At 38.0% G+C, this 21,679-nt stretch overlaps 5 protein-coding genes across 10 annotated transcripts; 4 read left to right on the top strand and 1 right to left on the bottom strand.

Moving 5' to 3' along the window:
• The first annotated feature begins 38 nt into the window (after positions 1-38).
• On the top strand, positions 39-1,793 carry LOC113704222 (transcription factor bHLH118). 4 transcript variants are annotated; one of them, XM_027225976.2, is made up of 4 exons: positions 56-353; positions 478-723; positions 900-1,241; positions 1,374-1,793. In XM_027225976.2, exons 2-4 carry the CDS (start codon positions 505-507, stop codon positions 1,443-1,445), a joined length of 633 nt encoding a protein of 210 aa, XP_027081777.1. In that variant the 5' UTR covers positions 56-353; positions 478-504; the 3' UTR covers positions 1,446-1,793. The 4 variants fall into 4 exon arrangements, with proteins under 4 accessions (XP_027081776.1, XP_027081775.1, XP_027081777.1 ...); XM_027225977.2 differs by having other exon boundaries at positions 481-723; XM_027225975.2 differs by having other exon boundaries at positions 39-723; positions 1,359-1,793.
• A 411-nt stretch (positions 1,794-2,204) lies between these two features.
• Positions 2,205-3,975, bottom strand: LOC113704221 (anthocyanin synthase). Its single transcript, XM_027225973.2, has 2 exons — positions 3,317-3,975; positions 2,205-3,042 (listed from the first exon to the last, which is right to left on the bottom strand). Exons 1-2 carry the CDS (start codon positions 3,820-3,822, stop codon positions 2,415-2,417), a joined length of 1,134 nt encoding a protein of 377 aa, XP_027081774.1. The 5' UTR covers positions 3,823-3,975; the 3' UTR covers positions 2,205-2,414.
• Positions 3,976-9,367: 5,392 nt separating this feature from the next.
• LOC113704230 (PGR5-like protein 1A, chloroplastic) lies at positions 9,368-16,172 on the top strand. Of its 2 annotated transcripts, none has more exons than XR_011819986.1 (11): positions 9,368-9,688; positions 10,633-10,748; positions 11,066-11,162; positions 11,283-11,383; positions 11,749-11,805; positions 12,613-12,689; positions 12,954-13,005; positions 14,591-14,712; positions 14,791-14,888; positions 14,975-15,059; positions 15,828-16,172. XR_011819986.1 is itself a non-coding variant. In XM_027225995.2 (11 exons), the coding sequence occupies exons 1-10, from the start codon at positions 9,481-9,483 to the stop codon at positions 15,033-15,035; spliced, it is 978 nt and encodes a 325-aa protein (XP_027081796.1). In that variant the 5' UTR covers positions 9,369-9,480; the 3' UTR covers positions 15,036-15,059; positions 15,828-16,172. The 2 variants fall into 2 exon arrangements, 1 of the variants encoding a protein (XP_027081796.1); XM_027225995.2 differs by having other exon boundaries at positions 9,369-9,688; positions 14,591-14,701.
• LOC113704991 (expansin-A18-like) lies at positions 15,066-18,403 on the top strand. Its single transcript, XM_027226855.2, has 4 exons — positions 15,066-15,543; positions 17,103-17,182; positions 17,576-17,891; positions 17,990-18,403. Exons 1-4 carry the CDS (start codon positions 15,440-15,442, stop codon positions 18,300-18,302), a joined length of 813 nt encoding a protein of 270 aa, XP_027082656.2. The 5' UTR covers positions 15,066-15,439; the 3' UTR covers positions 18,303-18,403.
• A 1,399-nt stretch (positions 18,404-19,802) lies between these two features.
• On the top strand, positions 19,803-21,188 carry LOC113703526 (uncharacterized). Of its 2 annotated transcripts, none has more exons than XM_027224923.2 (2): positions 19,803-20,753; positions 20,847-21,188. In XM_027224923.2, exons 1-2 carry the CDS (start codon positions 20,079-20,081, stop codon positions 21,000-21,002), a joined length of 831 nt encoding a protein of 276 aa, XP_027080724.1. In that variant the 5' UTR covers positions 19,803-20,078; the 3' UTR covers positions 21,003-21,188. The 2 variants fall into 2 exon arrangements, with proteins under 2 accessions (XP_027080724.1, XP_027080725.1); XM_027224924.2 differs by having other exon boundaries at positions 19,808-20,753; positions 20,833-21,188.
• The last annotated feature ends 491 nt before the right edge of the window (positions 21,189-21,679 follow it).

Genomic DNA, 21,679 nt, shown 5'->3' on the forward strand with positions numbered 1-21,679 from the left:
AAATTAAATAAATAATAGCACTAGAAAACTATCTAATAATATGTGATGGCTAACCTAATTTTACTACTAATTAAAAACCCTAAAATGCTTTTTATGAGCAACTTTATTGATGGTACGGAGTTTGGTCCAAAATCTAGGGTTCAATGCTCCGCGTCAAAATGCATACTATAACAACAAAAGTAGGATGAAACCAAAATTTTTTGTAAATTGCCTTCAAAACATAAGGGATTAAACTGAGACTACACTAAACATAACGGAGGAAAGGTAAAATGTCCCCTTTAAAAACTTGAGGAAGAAACCCAAGTCAAGTCTCGCCAATCGTTTTCTCCCAGATCCTCAAAAACTTTGGACCGGTAACATTCATCTTCTGCTCTTTTTTCTCCATCTTTGGCCTAGAAAGATTTGATGTTTTAGCTAACAATCATGTTTTCAATGGAACACGATGAACTATTCCACTTCCTCTCTATTCCTCCCCAGCAGCAGATCCCACAGGATACACCCCTAATGGCTCGGGCGCCTAATCCAAACTCGTGTAAGCCAAAATCTTGCACGAAGAAAAGGAAGTCATCGGTTGCTTTTGGTGACAATAATGTTCTTGACAATGAGAGTCCAGTAGAGCACAAAAAGCGGATTATACACCGAGATGTTGAAAGACAAAGAAGACAAGAAATGGCTGCTCTTTATCAATCTCTCCGATCACTGGTCCCTGATGAGTATCTCCAGGTACTTTAATTTTTCTTCTGTTGACTTTATAACAACAAGAAAAGAAAAGAAAATTTCGATTCGCAGGCACTTAACTGGGCTATATTCGACTCTCGGTGTCTCATCACTGGAACTTTTTTGCATTAAAATATGCTGAAAACTATAATAAATTTATTGCCGCAAAATTTCTTGATTAGGGAAAGAGATCGATATCTGATCACATGCATGGGACAGTTAAATATGTAAGACATATGAAAAGAAAGGTAGATGAGCTGATAAGTAAGAGAGACGAACTCCAAGAACTCACGAAACCTGGCTGCAGTTTCAGTATTTTAACAGAATTTACAGTTAGTCTCAACAAGACTAGTGTAAGAGTGCAAAGTAGCACTACAGGGATGCAGATAATTTTGAAGACTACTTTAAGAGGAGGGCTGCCTCTATCAAAATTTCTCAGCGTTCTTAATGGAGAAGGCTTATCAGTTATAAGTTGCGTTTCCACCAACGCCAATGAAGGACAACTTCATGTTATGGAATCCGAGGTACCGTAAGAAATATTATGATAATGTCCTCAGTTATTTATTTCGTGTAGAATGTATATTATTATAACTGTTTGATTTACTTTAGATTCTGATAGCATAAATAGTAAATTTATATAGGAACTCGTATGACAGGTGGATCAGGGGAGGAGCTTTGATCAAACTAAGCTGCAGAAGAGATTGAAGGAATTGCTATACAACCTATAAGCCAGAACCTATTCTCATTCTTGAAATTCTGTTTTTTCGAGTATATAAGGATTGAATAAATTGAACTTTCAATGTGTGCAGTTAAATCGAACGCAAATAGTTTGTGAGCCTTCTCATGTGCATCTTGTTACACAGCTGTTTAATTCTCCAACAGCAAGAAAGGCCTTCGTTTAAGAGTCTCAAAGATCTGCTACCATGGAAGGATGTTCTTCTGATTCAAGTACATAAATAGTATAGTTTCTTGTGCTTGCCATCCAATTGAACTTCAAAATTGATTTGCTCTAGGTTGCTGGTTGTATGGACCGCATGATTTCAAAATTATTATCATTTCGAGTCTTTCCTCAACAACTGATTGGCGTAGTTGGATGAATATACATTTTGCTGCATGTTCAGCCTGGCCTCCATAAATTATGCATTTAAGTACCCACTTGTTTTTATGGTTCACAGACATAGATGGGCTCCCTTCGATGTCAGCAGAGAGTACCAGATAGTGAACATTTAATGACCAACAAAATTGAAGTTTCAGTTAAACGAAGGAAATTTACTGAAATTCCAGTTGTAATAAGAATCGAATAGTTCAAATGGTACCTTTATATGTCTTAGAATTTTTCAAATTCAGACACAAATTTTTGTGTTGTGTTTCTGAAAATGGATTGCTTGGATCTTTTCTTTGTTCAATATCCAACTGGATTGCAGTTGATTGAATTTCATTGATGCCTGAACATAATATTAGTAGCCTAAAACACATTCAGGAACAGATGATCAATAAATACATGATTTTATTCGATGCAAAGCAAAGCACGTAATAACTTTAGAGGACATAAGGACCAACTTCAAGGAATAATGAAACACAGCAAAATGGCGCTTGAACCAGTTGCAAACCGGACTCCCAAACGAGAACAAGTAGAAAAGGTTATTAAGTACCTTGGTACAACTTGGATTAGCAGAAAAAGTAGGAGGGATCTCCATTCACGAACGTTTACCATCTTCACGAGGTTGATTGTCTTCAGGAGATTTATTGTCCTCAGTGGATTGATTTTTTTCAACAGCTCCCCCGGTTTTCCTGAACAGTTTATGGTCAATATGCTGCGCAAACGTTCGAGGCAGGTAGCGAGGGGGCTCAGTCTCTGAAACTGTCTCAGGCAGTGGTTTGAGGATGATCTTCTCCTTTGGTGGTTCACAGAAAACTGCCCAAGAGATTCTTACTTTGTCTTTGTTCACAAGGCTTCTATGAAGAATGCTCTTGTATTTTCCATTGCTTAGAATCTCAATGGTGTCCCCAATGTGCATGATAATGGAATTGGGGACACATTTGGCAGTAATCCACTTGTCCTCATAGAACAATTGCAGGCCAGGCACCATATTGTGAAGGATGAAAGTCAGAGAACTGACATCAGTGTGAGCTTCAACACCCAATGCTAGCTCCGGTTGAGGGCATTTGGGGTAGTAGTTAATCTTCATTTGCAGAATTAACTCTTCGATACCACCAACTTCCTTTTCTAGCCTGCCTTCTTCTAATCCCAAGCCAACAGACAGCACAGCTAATATCTTGGTTGCCAAGCCTCTCAATTGCTTTGCATACTCACTCGCTGCAGGGCTGGAAGTGGCATAATTTGGAGACTTAATAAAGCTGATCAAGAGGGATAAAAATTGAACTTGAAAGCAGAAACCAGAAATACTATGAGCTGATGACATTTTGTGCATAAGAGTTCTATTTCAGATGATATCTACATGAGAATATATGCTAATGTCTTCGAAGTTCAGGAAATCTGAAAGCACCAAATTAATGTCCATGGATTTAAATTGTGTTTTAGCTTGAGATTGATTAAATCTTTCCTTGTAAATTTTGAGGCATGTTAAGAAGTACTTACATATAGTCTTCTGGAGTCTTGGGCCAAATCGACAAATCCCGCTTGTCCTCGGGGAAAGCACAATGGAAAAAGTAGTCCTCCCATTCAAGCTGACCACTGGCACTGTTTGCTAGTTTGCTGCCGTATCCTTGCAGATTGCCTGATGCCTGATCATTGGCATACTTCTCCTTTTCCTCAACGGGTGAATTGAAGAAGGCCTCTCCAGCAACCTTGACTCGATTAATGAGCTCATTTGATATGCCATGGTTGACAAGGTGCATTACTCCCCACTCCATGGCGGCCTTCTTCAACTCGTTGCGACATCTCTCACGAACAGCTTCGTCCTCTGCTTCAATGTCCCCCAAATCAATGGTTGGCACCTGAGGCCCTTCGTTGTTTTTCTCTTCCTCAAAGACATTACCCATGTTCGTCAGCTCTTCTTGAAGCCTCACATACTCTTTTGGTATTAATTGAATCCCACTGCTGGCCAACCTCTCAACTCTTGAAGTCACCGCAGCAGTGGTCATTTTTCCTGTATGTTACTTTACGCGATTAGCTACTTTTGATATCGCTTTTTCTATTTAACAGTATATCTATAGCCTGCCGAACCAATTTTAACACTGCCCAAAATTCTTGACACGGGCTATATATAAGCTATGCCTCTGCTAAATTTATCTGCAAGTTTCTTGATTTTCCATGTGTTGGCGTAGTTTGTAGGTTATTCCGTGATGGAGTTGAGCACTAATGTACTTAGAAGTCATCCTAGATACGACCAAATTGTAGCTAAGGTTAATTGACTGGCTGGTGACGGCACGAGGGGCGTCTGACCATGACCATCCTTCAAACTCAGGCAGTCAGCCAGCCAACTAATTTGGCAAATTCTTGCAGATGTATGGTACTAACAGAAGAAAATTACACACCCCTTGCAGTAACCTTGCGATTGATAGATGGCTCTAAATAAAAATATACCAGAAGATGCAGCAGAGCAAAGCACCAACTACATTCACGTGTTAGCTAACTAAATTTGAGGTTTGCATCAGGGGCTTAAGACGTCCAACAACCAAGCCCACCTACGCTTGCAACTTGGCAGGTTCTCCTGCTAAACAAATCAACTTCTAATCTTTGTTTTTATTAGTCTTGTAAGTACTATTACTGTTTTTGGATTGAGTGGGTATTCAAAACGCTATTTGTAAAATTGGTGCTGTCAATTTTAGGTAAAACGACTTGCAAGTTTATTTTGGCCAAGATCGATCCCACTCTCTTCTTCTCAAATCATTTTGGTTAAATTGGCAAAACATTAGATAAGTGACAGTAAAGTTTCTGATTTTACTCCCAAACCTAAATAAATAAGGATTTTTCTAATGAGTGTCCAACTAACACTTATTAACACGCCTAAAATTTACCTGACTTATCATATATATACAAATGCTAACAATTATTATTATCTCTTACATTTATATATTTTTCTGTTTAATATTATATACTCTCTTTTGTATTTATTTATTTTCTCTAATTAATCTTATATTTCTAAAAATATGACATTGAAATATATTTTAACGATTGTCCAATAGCCACCCATTAGATAAACCCAATAAATAAATAGAATATCCTGATTGCTTCAGTTCGACTCGTTTAAGCTTGAGCAAACTCAAGCCCAATTGAGTTCGGACTCAAACTTGATGTATTGAGCTCGATTAGAAAAGGAGGTATTTTGAAAATTTACAAGAACTTAATACCTATATATGTAATTTAACATACACTATTATATATATTTATATATATATATATATATATATATATAATATGTACTGCTCGATAAGACTCAACGAACTATCGACTTTAATTAAAAATGATCGATACTAGACTCATTTGGCTAAACGAGCCACTCAAGATTGACTCGAACTCGGTCAATGTCAAGTCAAGTAAATCGTTTGATCGATCAGTTCATGAGTAACTCGCGAGCTGCTCGGTTGGTTTACACCTGTAACCACTAGTACGTTTCTAAAAACTTCCATTCATTAACGAGTGGGGCTCTACCCGAGTTTCCTAGAAAAAGGATTCCAAAATTATCGTAGCAATTAAAAATTGACCATTTCACTTTCACTTCACTTGATCCATGCATGGAAATGGGACATTATGAGACTTGGGTAGGACCAAGCTAAATCAAACCCACACTACACTTGCCTGATGAGCCGCATCGGTGGGGCCCAGATATGTAAAGCCCATCTGCGGTTGCATGAGCCGCATCCGTGAGGCCCAGATATGTAACGCCCATCTGGGGTTGCTGCCATTTATCTTATCTAGGGGAGCTAATAGAGATGTTTAGGTCGGGTTTTGAAAAGTCCAAATTCAGCTCACAAAATAAAGCATAGCTTTTGGACTTTCGAACTTAAACTTTGGGCTCAATTTACAATGTTCATACTTAGCTGACAGAAAGTTTTGAGCTTCGAGTCTAATTTTGATTTGGTCCAAACTCAACACACACACACACACATACTATAGGTCAAATATATATATAGGTAAAATATAATATATATATATATGCATAAAAAAGCATATGAACACCTAAAAATTAAGGATTAATTTTCTATACACTAACAATGTATACACTTTCACTATTAGATACATAAACCAAAATTGAATTTGAAATTTAAATTTTGCATATGTGTTGTATATCTAACCGTGATAGTGGATACACCGTCAATATATATAAGATTTCCTCAAAAATTAATTGAAATTTGCATCAAAAGTTATTATTATATTAGTATTTAAATTTATTATATTAGTATCTACATTTATTTAGTTAAAGAGTGAATGGCCCAAAAGGTCACTAAACTATTAAAAATGGCACCTTCTAATCACCAAACTTTTTTTGTGGCTGAAAAAGTCACTAAACTCGCAAAAACTCTCCAGCGGAGTCATTTTACCGAATTTCAACGGTTTCTCACCCGGTGACAAAAGCACTTGGGTTGAAAGAATATTCTAATATGGGCAAAAATGTCTAAAAGGCTATTGGAACAATAGATTGTTTAATGAGTGAATGGCCCAAAAGGTCACTAAACTATTAAAAATGGCACCTTCTGGTCACCAAACTTTTTTTGTGGCCGAAAAGGTCACTAAACTCGCAAAAACTCTCCAGCGGAGTCATTTTACCGAATTTCAACGGTTCCTCATCCGGTGGCATGGGCAATGTGGAGTGGAGGAATATAGTAAAGGGGCAAAAATGTCCAACAAAATATGGTAAACCTGTTTTTCTCTCAAAAGACGTGCCTTAGATCTAGAAATTCGGTGACTGCTCAGATGTGGCAAGAGTTGTAGATTAATTTTCCTGTTCGTGACCCAATGACAGCAAAGCGAGGATCAGAGCCTGTCCACTCTATTAAGGCCAAGCTTTCCCATCGATAAAGGATTCGGACCGGACTTTGTTGGTACTCTGTCTGGGATCTTTTTTCTTTGACTTTCAATTCCTCCAACCTTGAGCAATCTCGCATCCAACCCCTTCAACATGCCGATTCCCTTAATAAGTCACATTCAAATCGTTTTAGCCTATGTTTTTGGCTTACTTTTAGGCATAGCCCATGAACTGACAATGAAATAAAGAACCATTGGAACACTCGTCTGCTTAAGAGACTCCACAAAGGAGGAATCCAGCTCCAAAATAGAATTGATGGCCCTTAAGAAGCAGGGAAAGGGCCCTGAAGTCGAGGCCTACCGCTATAGAATTGATGGCTCGGCTGGTGCATTCCTTGAGAGTGGCATCCAAAGATCGGAGCTGTGGATCGGCTTGGCAGGCGGCTTCGTAGGAGCTCAGATCCGGAGGCAACATCGTTAGCTTTTTCCCCATTACTACTACTATGGTTGCTGTGACTGGAGTTGCTGCCTCTCGTTGCGGTGGGGTGAGCGTGCTCGGTCCCTTGGTTTTGCTAAATTGACTACCCATTTGAAAACTGGATGAATCCCAACTCCGAATCAGCTGTTTTTGCGTGTCTGTGTCTGTGAAGGTGTTTGCGAAGGAGTTTACTACTGTTTTTGGGTGGGTTATTTTCTATTTTCATTTGGTTTACAGGCAGTCACAATCACCCTTTTTTACCGCCGAAGAAGATGAAGTAAATCTCATTAGGTTGGAGGTTGGTCAACTTTGGGAATTAAACAATCTATTGTTCCAATAGCCTTTTGGACATTTTTGCCCATATTAGAATATTCGTTCAACCCAAGTGCTTTTGTCACCGGGTGAGAAACCGTTGAAATTCGGTAAAATGACTCCGCTGGAGAGTTTTTGCGAGTTTAGTGACTTTTTCAGCCACAAAAAAAGTTTGGTGATTAGAAGGTGCCATTTTTAATAGTTTAGTGACCTTTTGGGCCATTCACTCTTGTTTAATTCCCAAAGTTGACCAACCTCCAACCTAATGAGATTTACTTCATCTTCTTCGGCGGTAAAAAAGGGTGATTGTGACTGCCTGTAAACCAAATGAAAATAGAAAATAACCCACCCAAAAACAGTAGTAAACTCCTCCGCAAACACCTTCACAGACACAAACACGCAAAAACAGCTGATTCGGAGTTGGGATTCATCCAGTTTTCAAATGGGTAGTCAATTTAGCAAAACCAAGGGACCGAGCACGCTCACCCCACCGCAACGAGAGGCAGCAACTCCAGTCACAGCAACCATAGTAGTAGTAATGGGGAAAAAGCTAACGATGTTGCCTCCGGATCTGAGCTCCTACGAAGCCGCCTGCCAAGCCGATCCACAGCTCCGATCTTTGGATGCCACTCTCAAGGAATGCACCAGCCGAGCCATCAATTCTATAGCGGTAGGCCTCGACTTCAGGGCCCTTTCCCTGCTTCTTAAGGGCCATCAATTCTATTTTGGAGCTGGATTCCTCCTTTGTGGAGTCTCTTAAGCAGACGAGTGTTCCAATGGTTCTTTATTTCATTGTCAGTTCATGGGCTATGCCTAAAAGTAAGCCAAAAACATAGGCTAAAACGATTTGAATGTGACTTATTAAGGGAATCGGCATGTTGAAGGGGTTGGATGCGAGATTGCTCAAGGTTGGAGGAATTGAAAGTCAAAGAAAAAAGATCCCAGACAGAGTACCAACAAAGTCCGGTCCGAATCCTTTATCGATGGGAAAGCTTGGCCTTAATAGAGTGGACAGGCTCTGATCCTCGCTTTGCTGTCATTGGGTCACGAACAGGAAAATTAATCTACAACTCTTGCCATATATGAGCAGTCATCGAATTTCTAGAGCAGTCACCGAATTTCTAGATCTAAGGCACGTCTTTTGAGAGAAAAACAGGTTTACCATATTTTGTTGGATATTTTTGCCCCTTTACTATATTCCTCCACTCCACATTGCCCATGCCACCGGATGAGGAACCGTTGAAATTCGGTAAAATGACTCCGCTGGAGAGTTTTTGCCAGTTTAGTGACCTTTTCGGCCACAAAAAAAGTTTGGTGACCAGAAGGTGCCATTTTTAATAGTTTAGTGACCTTTTGGACCATTCACTCTTAGTTAAAAGTTAAAACACACGCTGTTATATATATAGTTGAATTACTCTTGACAAGCGCTACATTCGCCACGGTGGCACCTAGATTCATAAGCATTGTACAGTATAATTTACCATACATCTACGTTCACAAATGGCTTGAACTTGCAGACTGAAAAAACAAAAAGACATCGCATGAACATGACCAATTCCTTGGATGCTTAGTTTTGCTCATGCAATTGAACATATAAGCAGCGTCCTTCCACACACAAAAAAAAAAAAAAAAAAAAAAAATATATATATATATATATATATAAGCAGCGTAACTAATGTAACTTTTTGTGGAAATTAGCATGTCATTGTATGAGCAAGTAGAGTTATCAAGAAATGGTTTATAGCCAATTTGCTTCTTTCGATAACGTGTCAGCAATTTTGAGATTCTAAGGGAAAACTGGGTGCTGAATGCTGATTTGGCAATCAGACACAGTACTACAGTACAGGAACAAAAATCAGTCTTGATTTTCTTGAAAATCAGGCCAAAGTGTCTGTACAAATTCCCTCCACAAATCTTCATCTGCCTTATCCTCAGTAGTGTCCCATTTCTCAACCAAAACCATCAAATCCTCCAGCATGCAAACATCTGTAAAATCTTGGCCTCCTTTGCTTCAGCGCTGCTGCCACTCCCGCCACCATCACAAATGGCCACCAAACTTGCCTTTACTATAACAATTCCTCGTTTTTACTCTGCCCCTTTCAGAAAACCATTTAGCTGTGTCCCCTCTTCACCTTCTTCTCCTTTTCTGCACTCTTGTTCATCCTCTGCTTCAAGGTATCAACAGCCCTTTAATTTAAATGGGGGAAGAAGGCAGCTGGTTCTGTCTCCAAAGACCACTACTGATCAGCCAGGTTTGGTTGGCCTGCCTGCATTCATTTACTCATGATCTTATTCTTGTTGTTGTTGCATGACTGGCTTCGGTTGGATTAATAAAGATAAAGTACTTGATCAATTTGCTAGATTTTAATTGCTTTTCTTTCGCACTCCATGATTGGCACAAGAGAGGTTTGTTTGGCGTTTCTTTTATGTAGAACGAATGAAGTACTATGAAAGATCATCCTTTGGGCCTATTCTTGGATTCCATTCGGGAATTTGCACCTAGTGGCATCAATTATCTAAGCATGTTTCCTGATACTGGGAGAGCATATGCATGGACTGAATCATGCATAGTTTCTGTACAGGTTTTACGGCTTGCTACACTTCAACTAAATAACTTTACTGTCCTTGGTTATTACTTTATTTCACAACCTGCTCAATTGGAGATTTTTGCTGATACAAAAATGAGATGCTCAAATTTCATGATCAGTTCCATAATTTTCTACCGAGTGCAACTTTGTTCTTCCCCATTTTAAATCAGATGCCTTTACAAAACCAAGGTTCTGGTCTAAGGAAATACTTATCTTTCTCCTTTCCTGAATAAGATTATTTGCTATATCAACCTTCAATCTCTATGTACAACGTCCATCGAGATGTCTCCATTCTGAACATACCTTTTGCTTGTTTCGCCATATATTTTGCCCATTACCAAGTATTGAGTTAGTTTAACCTGGAGAGATGATAAAATCATTCCAAGGAACAAGAGTTATTGAGATATGCATTACATTAGTTCCATTGCCATGGTTTGGCGCTCCATCTCTATCATATCATGTGTGAATAATTTGTGCTGAAATGCCTTCTTGCCTCTGCTAACTTGTGCTCTTGGTGCATCTATTGGAGTTCTATGTTCTTCACTTTACATCCTAAAAAGGACCCTAAAGATCTGTACCACTTTAATTTTCCTCGGTATTGACTTCAGGTCCCGTCCAAGAGGATGAAGTAGTTGATGGTAAGATCCTGCAGTATTGTAGCATAGATAAGAAAGAAAAGAAGTCCCTGGGGGAGATGGAGCAAGATTTTTTGCAAGCACTACAAGTATGTCAGAGAAAATTCTCTCTCCCTCTCTCTCCTATTTCTTTTTCCTTTCTTTGACATGTAGATATGGGTAGTACTTTAATCCTTCAGAATTGCTTAACAGGTCGCACATCCATTTGTAAGAGAAAATCCTCTCTCCCTCTCTCTTCTATTTCCTTTTCCTTTCTTTGACATGTACATGTGGATATTACTTTAATCGTCCAGAATTGCTCATTAGGCACATCCATTTGTATTTGCAACTTGAAGATAACTAGAGTTTTCATAGTTTCCAGTGCTGACATCTTAGGTCCATTTTGTTTCTTTTCTTTGCACTACAGGCATTCTATTATGAGGGGAAAGCCATAATGTCAAATGAGGAATTTGATAACCTCAAGGAAGAACTAATGTGGGAAGGAAGCAGTGTTGTCATGCTAAGTATGCATTCATTCAATATTTTGGATCTGATCGAATAGCTTTTTAGAATGTTGACTTTGTTATCACTTTGGAATCTGTAAGCTGTAGGTTCTGTTTATATAGTCTTTTATTCTAATGTAGGTTCTGATGAGCAAAGGTTTTTGGAAGCTTCGATGGCTTATGTATCTGGGGATCCAATAATGTCAGACGAAGAGTATGATAAGCTGAAGATGAAACTTAAGGTGTGTAGCCGTCTATATGGTATGCAGAATCATGTATTACTGTGATGACTTAGATAAAAAATAATAATAAAAGTTTACTTCCATTTGGAGTTCAAAAAGAGCTGTGGACCTTTTAGTGTAGCATGTTATGAGCATTTCAAGCCCAATTTTATTCTTCCGACAAGGTAATAATGATATAGGGTTTTCTGTTGACATCGATGTCAGATTACATAGATAATTTTCAGTGGAGCCATCTCAACATGTTGGAATATGAGAAATTGTGAAATATGCCTGTCCTCTAAACATTAGCTGCATGAATATTGTTTCTGGTGTTGTTCTTTATTCTTCTTTCAACAGCTTTATCATGTGAAATTGTTCTTCTGTAGATCGATGGGAGTGAGATTGTGGTTGAGGGTCCACGATGCAGCCTTCGCAGTCGAAAGGTCTGTACTTCAGTTCTATATCCTATACTACCAATTCCTTGGCTTTTCCATCTGTTGTGTCCTCAAATACACACACTGAGAGTTTTCTTTTGTGTCTTGTGCCATATATTTGTTGCTTAACTTGTTCCATAGATGAAAACTTTTCAAAATATTAGTAAAAACGAGTGTATATTTAAGTGGGACTGATTTACTCTTGTCTGTATGGACTTTTTGCTCTAGTGCACAAACAGTTCTGAATATCTTTGGTGAAAAGGAGAATTGTCTTATGAGTTTTCTCTCTCTTGAGTGGCAATAGTGGATATGCATGATACATGTTCTAAGCTTTTAAGAGTATCGCAAGACAGGTTTAACTGCTGGCTTGATGGAGTATAGATGCTAGGGAAGTCAAATGTTTGGTGGTTTATATTTTGGTGTTTTGATAATTGATATACAGAATTAAATGTATGGATATGTAGTTCAAGCGGAAAATGATACTAGTTGTCTGTTAATTGAGTATATTGTTTACTTGGAATCAGTTCACATACAAAGGTGAGAAAACACAAAACTTATTATTACAATAGCAAAGAAGAATTATTAACATGATTGCTGAAGTGGATAATTTGACACAGTGAAAAGAGGTAAATTCACATAGTTACTTCTAGCCTCATTCCAGCTTTCCTTTTCTAGTGAAGGTAAGCTTGATGATATCTGGTTATGTTAGTTTCAAAATTTGGATTCTGAAGGCATGCTTTCTGTCTGTGTTCTATCACTTCTTGACCCCTGCTGGTAGATAAACGTGTTTCTTACTGATAATGTTCTTTCACTCAGGTTTACAGTGATCTTTCTGTTGATTATCTCAAGATGTTCCTTTTGAATGTACCAGCGGCTGTTGTTGCACTGGCACTGTGAGTGAGACTTTTATCTCATTAGTGCACATATTCACAATCTCATAGAGAGAAATTATATGGGTATTATAAGCTACTTTGATTTTTTGCTGCTGATCATCATATTTTGATCACTTCCTAATTTCTGTGTGTAAATTTATAAACACACTTCCAAGTATTGGTAGTTTAGCTTGCGGTGAGGTTTCATGTAGTATTTAATTTCTGGTTCTTTTGTAGCAACTGCAAACGTGCTGATAATTGTAATTTTCATCTGTGTCATCTTAGGTTCTTCTTCCTTGATGATTTGACTGGATTTGAAATAACTTACCTTTTGGAGGTAAGAAATGTTGCATTTTGTGTTTTGCTTTAAGTGGTGTGGAAGAAAATCAATTTTCCAATGTAATTGGCCAATGACATCATGATAGTCTTAATCTATCTAATTTCCCTAAGTTATCATATATTGCTCAAAGGAAACAAATTGTGAATATGCAGGCAAACAATTGCATCACTAAATTCTTTCCCTTCAGATTACCATATCACTGATATGCAGCATAACAAGTGTCTTATCATGAAAGATCTAGTGTATGAACGCTATTTTTGACACTATCATTTCATTAGCTTGCATTCATTTTTAACTGTAGAGAAATGCTGATAAAGGGAGACCCAAAAAAAAAAAAAAAACAGGATGGTTGGACGGGAAATAATGATGGGTTTGATAACAAAATAATATTGGTAGATGTCATAATCGGAACCTACTTGAACCATCCTTAAATATCCTGTACATGACATATCAGTAATTATCACTTTTGGGGTGATGCCTCAACAACATATTTACTTGCGAAGGCATGCTTATCTGAATGTTTGCATAGGTAATTACCTCTTACATCGCTGAGGGTTCTTTAGGGAAATTGTGAATTATCTTTCTGTCCAAATAAAACAAAAAATAAGACGAAAAAGGAATTAGCGGTCTATCTCAATTTTATACCTGGAGGAATTCTGCCGTCGGAAGGGAGAAGATCCAAAGTAAAGAAAGTTGAAAATGCATAAGTTAATGTTCCAAAAGTAGATATTGCCACCTGCTATGATGATCCATATCTTGTTGAAATAAGGGAAGATAAATTTCTTTACTTGAACTCACTTTGAAGTTTAACTCCACAAGCTTCCTAGAACGGTCTGTATGAGAAAAAAACCAAATATTGCAAGAAAAATTGTAAAGAGGAAGGTAAGTTATCAGGAAATCTGAAGGTGTGATGTGAAGAATAAAATCCAATGGAAGGTGTCCTATTGACTTTGCTGTTGTTTGTCATTTGACCATAGATGGCACATTATTGAGAATGCTTATTAGTATCCTAGATTGCAAAAAAGAACCAAGAAGAGAATATCATGACTGAAAGCAGATAGTCTATGTGAGCAAAAGGTCCCGATGTGCAACTAGCTCTTGTCTAACATGCTTTTGTTACCAATACCTGCAAACATACTTACAGTATGCCTGCTACTATCAGCTTCATGTCTAGTTTGTCTTTAAGGCTGCAATTCCATGTTTTTTCCTCCTTTCTATGACCTGTTGTCAATATTTCTTTCTTTAGCATCACTTCGGGCATTTAATTACATCCATATCAATGCGTAAGCATTGACAAGCCACAAAAATGTCCACATTTTACATGATTTAAACTATCTCTCTCTCTCTCTCAAACACAGACACACGCACACTCGTAAGTACACGAGAACATATGGGCTCACTTACACAACCAAAGGCACTTACTACATATTTTGGCCTGTTGAAGTTCAGAGATGAGGTGATTGTGGATGTGTGTGACCTACACACACATGCACACACACAGAGATATCAGCATGCTTCCTTCATTGAATCATCTTCCAGAAACCTTAACGAGCAATTAACTTATTGATCTATTATATTGCAGCTTCCAGAACCCTTCAGTTTTATTTTCACGTGGTTTGCTGCTATACCTGTTATATTATGGTTATCGTCTACACTTACAAAGGTCATCGTGAAGGATTTTTTGATCCTAAAGGTCAGAGCTTGGTGTGTACCATTGTTATAAGAACAATTATACCATAATTGTTATGTATCTGCAATCAGCTAATTATTTTGTTTTTTCAGGGCCAATGCCCCAACTGTGGCACCGAGAATACTTCCTTTTTTGGAACCATACTTTCTATATCCAGTGGTGGATCTAACAACACTGTACAATGCTCAAAGTAAGTTACCAAATTTTGATATTAACCTTTGAATTGACTAACTAATTTCTTGAACTTATGTTGATTGGACACAAAATTTTCCTTAGTTGTGAGACAGTGATGATATACGATTCAGAAACAAGATTGATTACATTGCCTGAAGCCTGAGAGGTAGTTAAGCAATGATTCAAGGTAAAAATTCTCTACACTACAATTCTGACTAAGAGATACAAGTCAACAATAATATGAAAGAGTAAACTCCTCATTGTATCTTTGTTTTTAACTACATGCAATTCAACGTGATGGTGATAGGCAGTGGGTTGCAGATAGTGCAAATTAAGAAAGAGATTGCGAATAGAATAAAATATGATCAACTTTGAATGTCATTGGCCTTCCTAGTATTACACTAGATCTTGATTGATTAAGTAACTTTCTCGACATCAAAGTTTATCAAGCTTTACCGGATTTGAAGGATGCATCTTTTGTCTTCTGCAGTTGGCAATGTCTAATAGTAGAATGATAGATTTCTTGAAGTTACACACAGAAAGAGGCACGTAATTGTGCTAGTAAGCATGTATAAGTTTTATTGCAACAACTGGAGGGATTGTCCCCGTTGTATTCATTTATTTCCGTTCCCTTCAGTTCTTTCTTTCTGGATGTCAATTCATTCGAGGATGCTCAGTGTGCTCATACTGTACTCTGACATTACTTGCAAAGATTGAACTGCATTTTCTTGGCTCTGTGCAAGTCATACCCGAGGCAACCCACGGACGCTCCTGCAACTTGCATTGATAGAATGATCTTGTAATTTGCAGTGTTTCATTGAGAGATGGTTGTTGTTCCAAGTGATGAAACTTGATTTGTTAAGTGGCCTTAGCAATTTCCACTGAAACTTGATTTGTTGTTTCAAAAATAGTATAGACAGATAAATAAAAATCAGCTTCAACTTTGGTGATGCAGGATGAACTGTTTTTGCACCAGAAATATGCAGCAAGTCCATCACTAACATGAGTTGCCAAAGAGGAAGACTATATCCAGGATGAATCTGTGGAAGTGGAAAAGGATTCCAATATTCAAATTGCTGGCTGCTTTATATTTGCCTGTATAGCAGTAATGTGTAATTTAATCTTCTAGTACCATGTTGTATGGAACATGCTTTGTAAAGGGGAGAGCAACATGAATTCTCGCAACAAAGTTGTAACAGAAAACCTGGTTTTTGTGTAAATCATTATCTTTCTTATTTTGGATTTACAAATTCAGGTATTTGTGTAGGCAATCTATGAATGGATGGCTGTATATTTTGCATCTGGCCTATCTTATAATGGAGTAAATTTAACGGTCCATACTTGTTTTACTTGGTCATACGTACTTAGAATCTATGCATGGTTAAACGGATAAATCTAGACGCAAGAAATTTTTTGTTTTGTAAATACATAACTTATGGCTTATTACTCAGAACGCTAATTATCCATCAGTTCTAAGCTGTACCTATTTGATGTAACATTCCATGTTATTCACAATTTTCTCCATGACTACTTCAATGGTCCTTCATGCCAAAGTCACAAATTCTTAGACAGTTAATTTTTGGGGGATTCAGTCTACACAAGCCACTGTTTCGAGGGCCGAATTCACATAAATCCCTATTTTTAGTGTTCATTCTTGAACTGAACTTTTGTGTCCAATGAGCTTACATTAAATGTGTCCCTAATTTTCCTTGGATGTAGTCTGCAATCATTAGCAAAACAACTATTGTGTTGATCAACACAAACCAAGACATTAATATATTAGTAGTTCTTCCTCAACGTAACCAAAAAAAAAAAAAAGGGTATGGCAGAAAGCACAGATATAACCTGCCTCCACGTTCCCAAATATTTCGTACACTTAAGACATGCAAAGATATATTAATATTCATGTAGAATAGCTACCAAATTGAACCTTTCAATCATTTAAACACAAATGATCAGTTGACTTGAGAGACAAAATGTTCGTGAGGATCACGAAGCCACTCTTTTTCATTCCAAGGCACAAATTATATAAGGGATACGTTTAGAAGTCAATTTGGCATCCAATTTTATGTCAAAGCTCCTCTGAAAGAGCAAATTGAGGAAAAGAAGAAAAAAAAAAAAAAGTTTGAAGAAATATGGCCCCTTTTCTTCAATCTCTGAGCTCTATCCTTTTCTTGATGGCATTGATCAAATTGTCAATCATGAGCAGAATATCAGCTGCTGGTTACAGTCCAGCAGTATTCCGGCCTTCCCCATGGCAACTTGCTCATGCCACATTTTATGGAGATGATTCTGGCTCTGGAACAATGGGTGCGCTACTTTAATTTCTCAAGTTTGTGACAATATCTAGTGTGCAACAATTTTCTACTTTTTTTTTTCTTTTGGATATTTACCACTGTTCAAGAATCCATTCAAAATTTGCATGCTTATTATCATTTGGCAAGAGTGATGTTAATTTACGCCACAAATGGTACAAATCAGAGTTATGTCAAAACATTTTTAACATGAAATCTTTATATGAAAAAAAAAAAAAAACTTTTTTCGAAGTAACAGAAGCACTATCCTATTTATATATACATGCGAGATTTCTTGGCCTCTTTCTGCTTCTTTTATCCTTGAAATTTGTTTTTAATTGAAGGGGGCAAAATGCTATTAGCCAAAGCTCTATGTTTATACTAAAACTGTGAATCATTGAACCGGCAGGTGGGGCTTGTGGATATGGAAATCTGCTCAGCAATGGTTATGGAACAGATACAGCAGCCCTGAGCTCAGTACTATTTAACAATGGATATGCATGCGGCCAATGTTTCCAAATACGCTGCGTTCAATCACCATTTTGCTTTAAAGGGTCCCCAATTACCACCGTGACTGCCACAAATCTTTGCCCCCCTAACTGGTCCCTAGACTCCAACAATGGAGGCTGGTGCAACCCGCCTCGCACCCACTTTGACATGTCCAAGCCTGCATTTATGAAAATTGCCCAATGGAAGGCCGGAATAGTACCCGTCATGTACCGCAGGTAAAAAAGCTTTATGACCACGTTACAATAATGCTAATTGCCGCATGTAGTTAGCTAGGTCTTTCTTGTATATATGATGCCATGCTTGCTTCTTGCAGAGTACCATGTGCGGGGAAAGGCGGACTTCGATTCAATTTCCAAGGAAATGGCTACTGGTTGTTGGTGTATGTGATGAACGTCGGCGGAGGTGGCGACATCGCCAGCTTGTCGGTGAAGGGAAGCAAAACAGGGTGGATAAGCATGAGCCATAACTGGGGAGCTTCGTACCAGGCTTTCGCAACTCTATCACGACAGGCTCTTTCTTTCAGAGTAACTTCGTACACTTCCAAGCAGACTGTCTTAGCATACGATGTTGCTCCTTCAAATTGGAACGTAGGAATGACTTATGAGGCCAATGTCAACTTCCACTGATATACAAGAAAGACCTAGCTAACATATCCGTAAAACTTTGTATGTCGCCTGCAGGCATCATCATCGTGTTCGATTCCTTTACCCTTTCTTGCCTCATTTTTTTTTTTCCTTCCTTCCTCGTAAAGTTTCCTTACCTTGTAAAAGGTCTCTTGCTGCGAAAATTTTTGTGAACATTAAATACCAATATCGTATGATGTGCGCCAGTGCAAACAAAAGTGAAATCTTTATTTTACCCTGGCTCTGTTGCATTGCATATTGTAGAGCTTTAGGATTTTTTTTTTTTTTAAAGTTTCGCTGCTGATTTCAATGTTGACATCCATTCAATCATCGTACTCTTAGTTCACCAGAAAAGCTGAGGGAAATGGATCAGTTTTACAATCTGCACACATCCAATGGATGGCATTAAAATTTAATGAAGGGTTCTGTTCTGTTGTAAGCCAAATAAAAATTGAAGGAACAGGGACCCTTACAATGTGAGGGACAAGTTGAAATTCTAGATTGGTGCTCTACGTCTAATTCACTAACTAACCGTAAAGTGCTTTAAGAAAAGACATCATTCGTGGTTAGTCAGATGAATTATCTCTTTATACCCTATAGTTCTTCCATCTTTTCTTTTTAGCCCACATTTTTCCTTGTCTCTTGAAACAAGAATGTCGATCAACTATTTGGACCTTTCAACAGAACGCATTACATAGACAACAGATCCATGGATTAGGTACCACATTTCAATGCAATTGAAAGTTTTTTACAATCTTTTTTTGGTGACAGTAAACTGTTCGTAGAAAGACTGCTGCAAATCTACAACATGCCTATTGCGCAATCTGCATGAAAAAAGGGGTTGGTTGTGCCGTTTAAGAGCAAAGAAGAGTCTTTTTAAGTTCTGAATGCTGATGCATGCTAGCTAATAATAAGAACCCACAGGTAGTTGGAGTGGGTAACATGTTATCGAAAACAATTAGCATTTTGAGCCCCATCCATCAGGAAGACTTGCCTTCATTCCATTCCTTAAGCACGCCAACCTTCCTTTTTATTACCTTTAGACTTGAAAAGTCATCATCACGCCATGCTCCAAATCATTCCCCCCAACCTTTGCCACCTGACTCTAGACCCCCTTTACCGCATACATTTACATTAAAAGGCAAGCATACCTAAAAGACATACACATAAATTTGATGCACTTAGTTAACTTGAAGCACTAGCTAATTTTTTCTTATCCTCTTTACGTAGACTAAATGGATAAACATGTCCAGAATGTAATCCAACTTGATTGGTTACAAACCTTTCCTTTTACTTCTTCCGGAAATAGAAACATGAAATTACAGTTGGTCAACCACTTGACTTGCCAGGAATTCAAAATTTCCATCAGCTCATGTGTCAGGCAAAGTCCTGTTTCATTCAGATCTTCCAAACCCCTTTATCACAGCAGGATGTTCTTCAAAATAAATAGTCTTTTCTTTTTCTTTTTTCCCTCAGCAATCGGTAATAGAAGAGGATATAATATGTTTTCTTCTTTCAACTTTCGACTTTCACCTTTCACCTTTCACGCAGAAAACAACTTCTATATTAAAAGCTTTCCCCAGCAATCCCAGTGCACTCTTTACAATCCCAAATAATCTTTAATCAGTCAACAGGGGCACTAAACCTGTTTAACAGACAGGTTCCACACAAATTAAAAACTTTCTTTCCATGTTCCGCCCTGCAGAAGAACCTGAAAAATCATACTGCAGTGATAAGGAACTTCCTTGATCCTTCTGGTTAAATCTGCCACTTCTTCAAATGGGCTCTTTTCATACTGTCACTTTGATAGTATTTCTTTCACTAGCATCTTCAACAGGCTTGCAGATTGAAGCCCAGGGAATAAAATCAGCTCGTCTTCTTGATCTTGTGATCAGAGATTACACTTTCCAATCTTATGATAGATTCTTCGGCACAGGCAAACTACACACTGTAAGTTTGCCAGCAAATCTCTCTGGAATCAAGGTTGACACAGTGAGATTCCGCTGTGGCAGTCTTCGAAGGTATGGTGCAAAAGTTAGCGAATTTCATCTGGGGACAGGTGTAACTGTGAATCCATGTGTAGAGAGGGTATTGATAGTCGCTCAAAATCTTGGATCCAACTGGTCATCCATATATTATGATAACTATGAACTATCAGGATATCAGCTGATTTCACCAGTTCTAGGCCTACTAGCTTACAATGCTGGAGACAACATAAATTTCAGCAGCCCATTTGAGCTCGGCATTCAAGCAGGCAAAGACCCTATTAAGATAGACTTTCGGAACACTACAAAGTTAAACGCTACAACGGGGATCATACCTTTGTGTGCTCGATTTGAACGCGATGGAAAGGTGACGCTAGCCAACCAAGCATCACCAAATGTATGTGTTTCCACAAGACAAGGGCACTTTGGCTTGGTCATCGAGTCACCATTGATGCCAATGAAAAAGCAGGTAAGCAAGTGGAAGATAGCTGTAGGAAGCTCCATTGGAGCTGCACTTGGTGCTTTCCTTTTAACTTTACTTTTGATAGCAATATTTGTTAAGGTGAAGAAGAAAGCAAGAATGGAAGAGTTGGAAAGAAGAGCTTATGAAGAGGAAGCTCTGCAAGTATCAATGGTTGGACATGTGAGAGCTCCTACTGCATCTGTCACTCGAACAGTGCCTATAATCGAGCACGAGTATACACCTCCTCCCCATTGATCTGCTAGTTGTTTATCTCCATAAACATCATTCTTTGTGTAAGATCATCTGAAATTATAGGTTTATCTTTATAGATTGAAACGTAGGCTTGGAATATTTGCGTAGTCTTTGATACCTCAAATCAAGCTGACTAATTGTTGTATGTAATCTTCTGATCTGACAAATTCTTCTGTTGCGCCATTGAGTTGAAAAACATTATTGTGATTCATTAATTGTCTCTTGTCTAGTGATCTGATTATCCATGTTTCATGCTTGCCATAATAGTCATTAACATACGGGCTTACATCAACAATTTACAAATACCGCCTGTCATATTCGATATTACCCTTCAAATTCATAAATCAAAATTGGAGCAGTTGATCCGAAACCTTAATCAAACTTTAGGGTGTCAGAATTTCAAAGGCCTTGAATGAGATGGGAGCCCTTTTTCTTTTCTTTTTCTTTTGTCTCTTTTTTCCTGAATGAGTCTGGTAGGAGCCTTGGATTACTAAATTCCCATCTTGTTGCAGGCAAAAAAACCAGGAAAATTTGTTATTTGATTCCTGTATTTTGAAACATGTTTCTTTTGAGATGTCCGCTTTCATTACTTTCTGTTACTAGAATATAACCACGCTCTGCTCTGAGAACGGAATGTGTCAGCTAATAATTACGAATGATAAAAGGAAACGATCAATGAT

The sequence above is a fragment of the Coffea arabica genome, chromosome 8e (genome assembly GCF_036785885.1).
Source record: "Coffea arabica cultivar ET-39 chromosome 8e, Coffea Arabica ET-39 HiFi, whole genome shotgun sequence".
In the NCBI taxonomy this organism is placed as follows: Eukaryota; Viridiplantae; Streptophyta; class Magnoliopsida; order Gentianales; family Rubiaceae; genus Coffea; species Coffea arabica.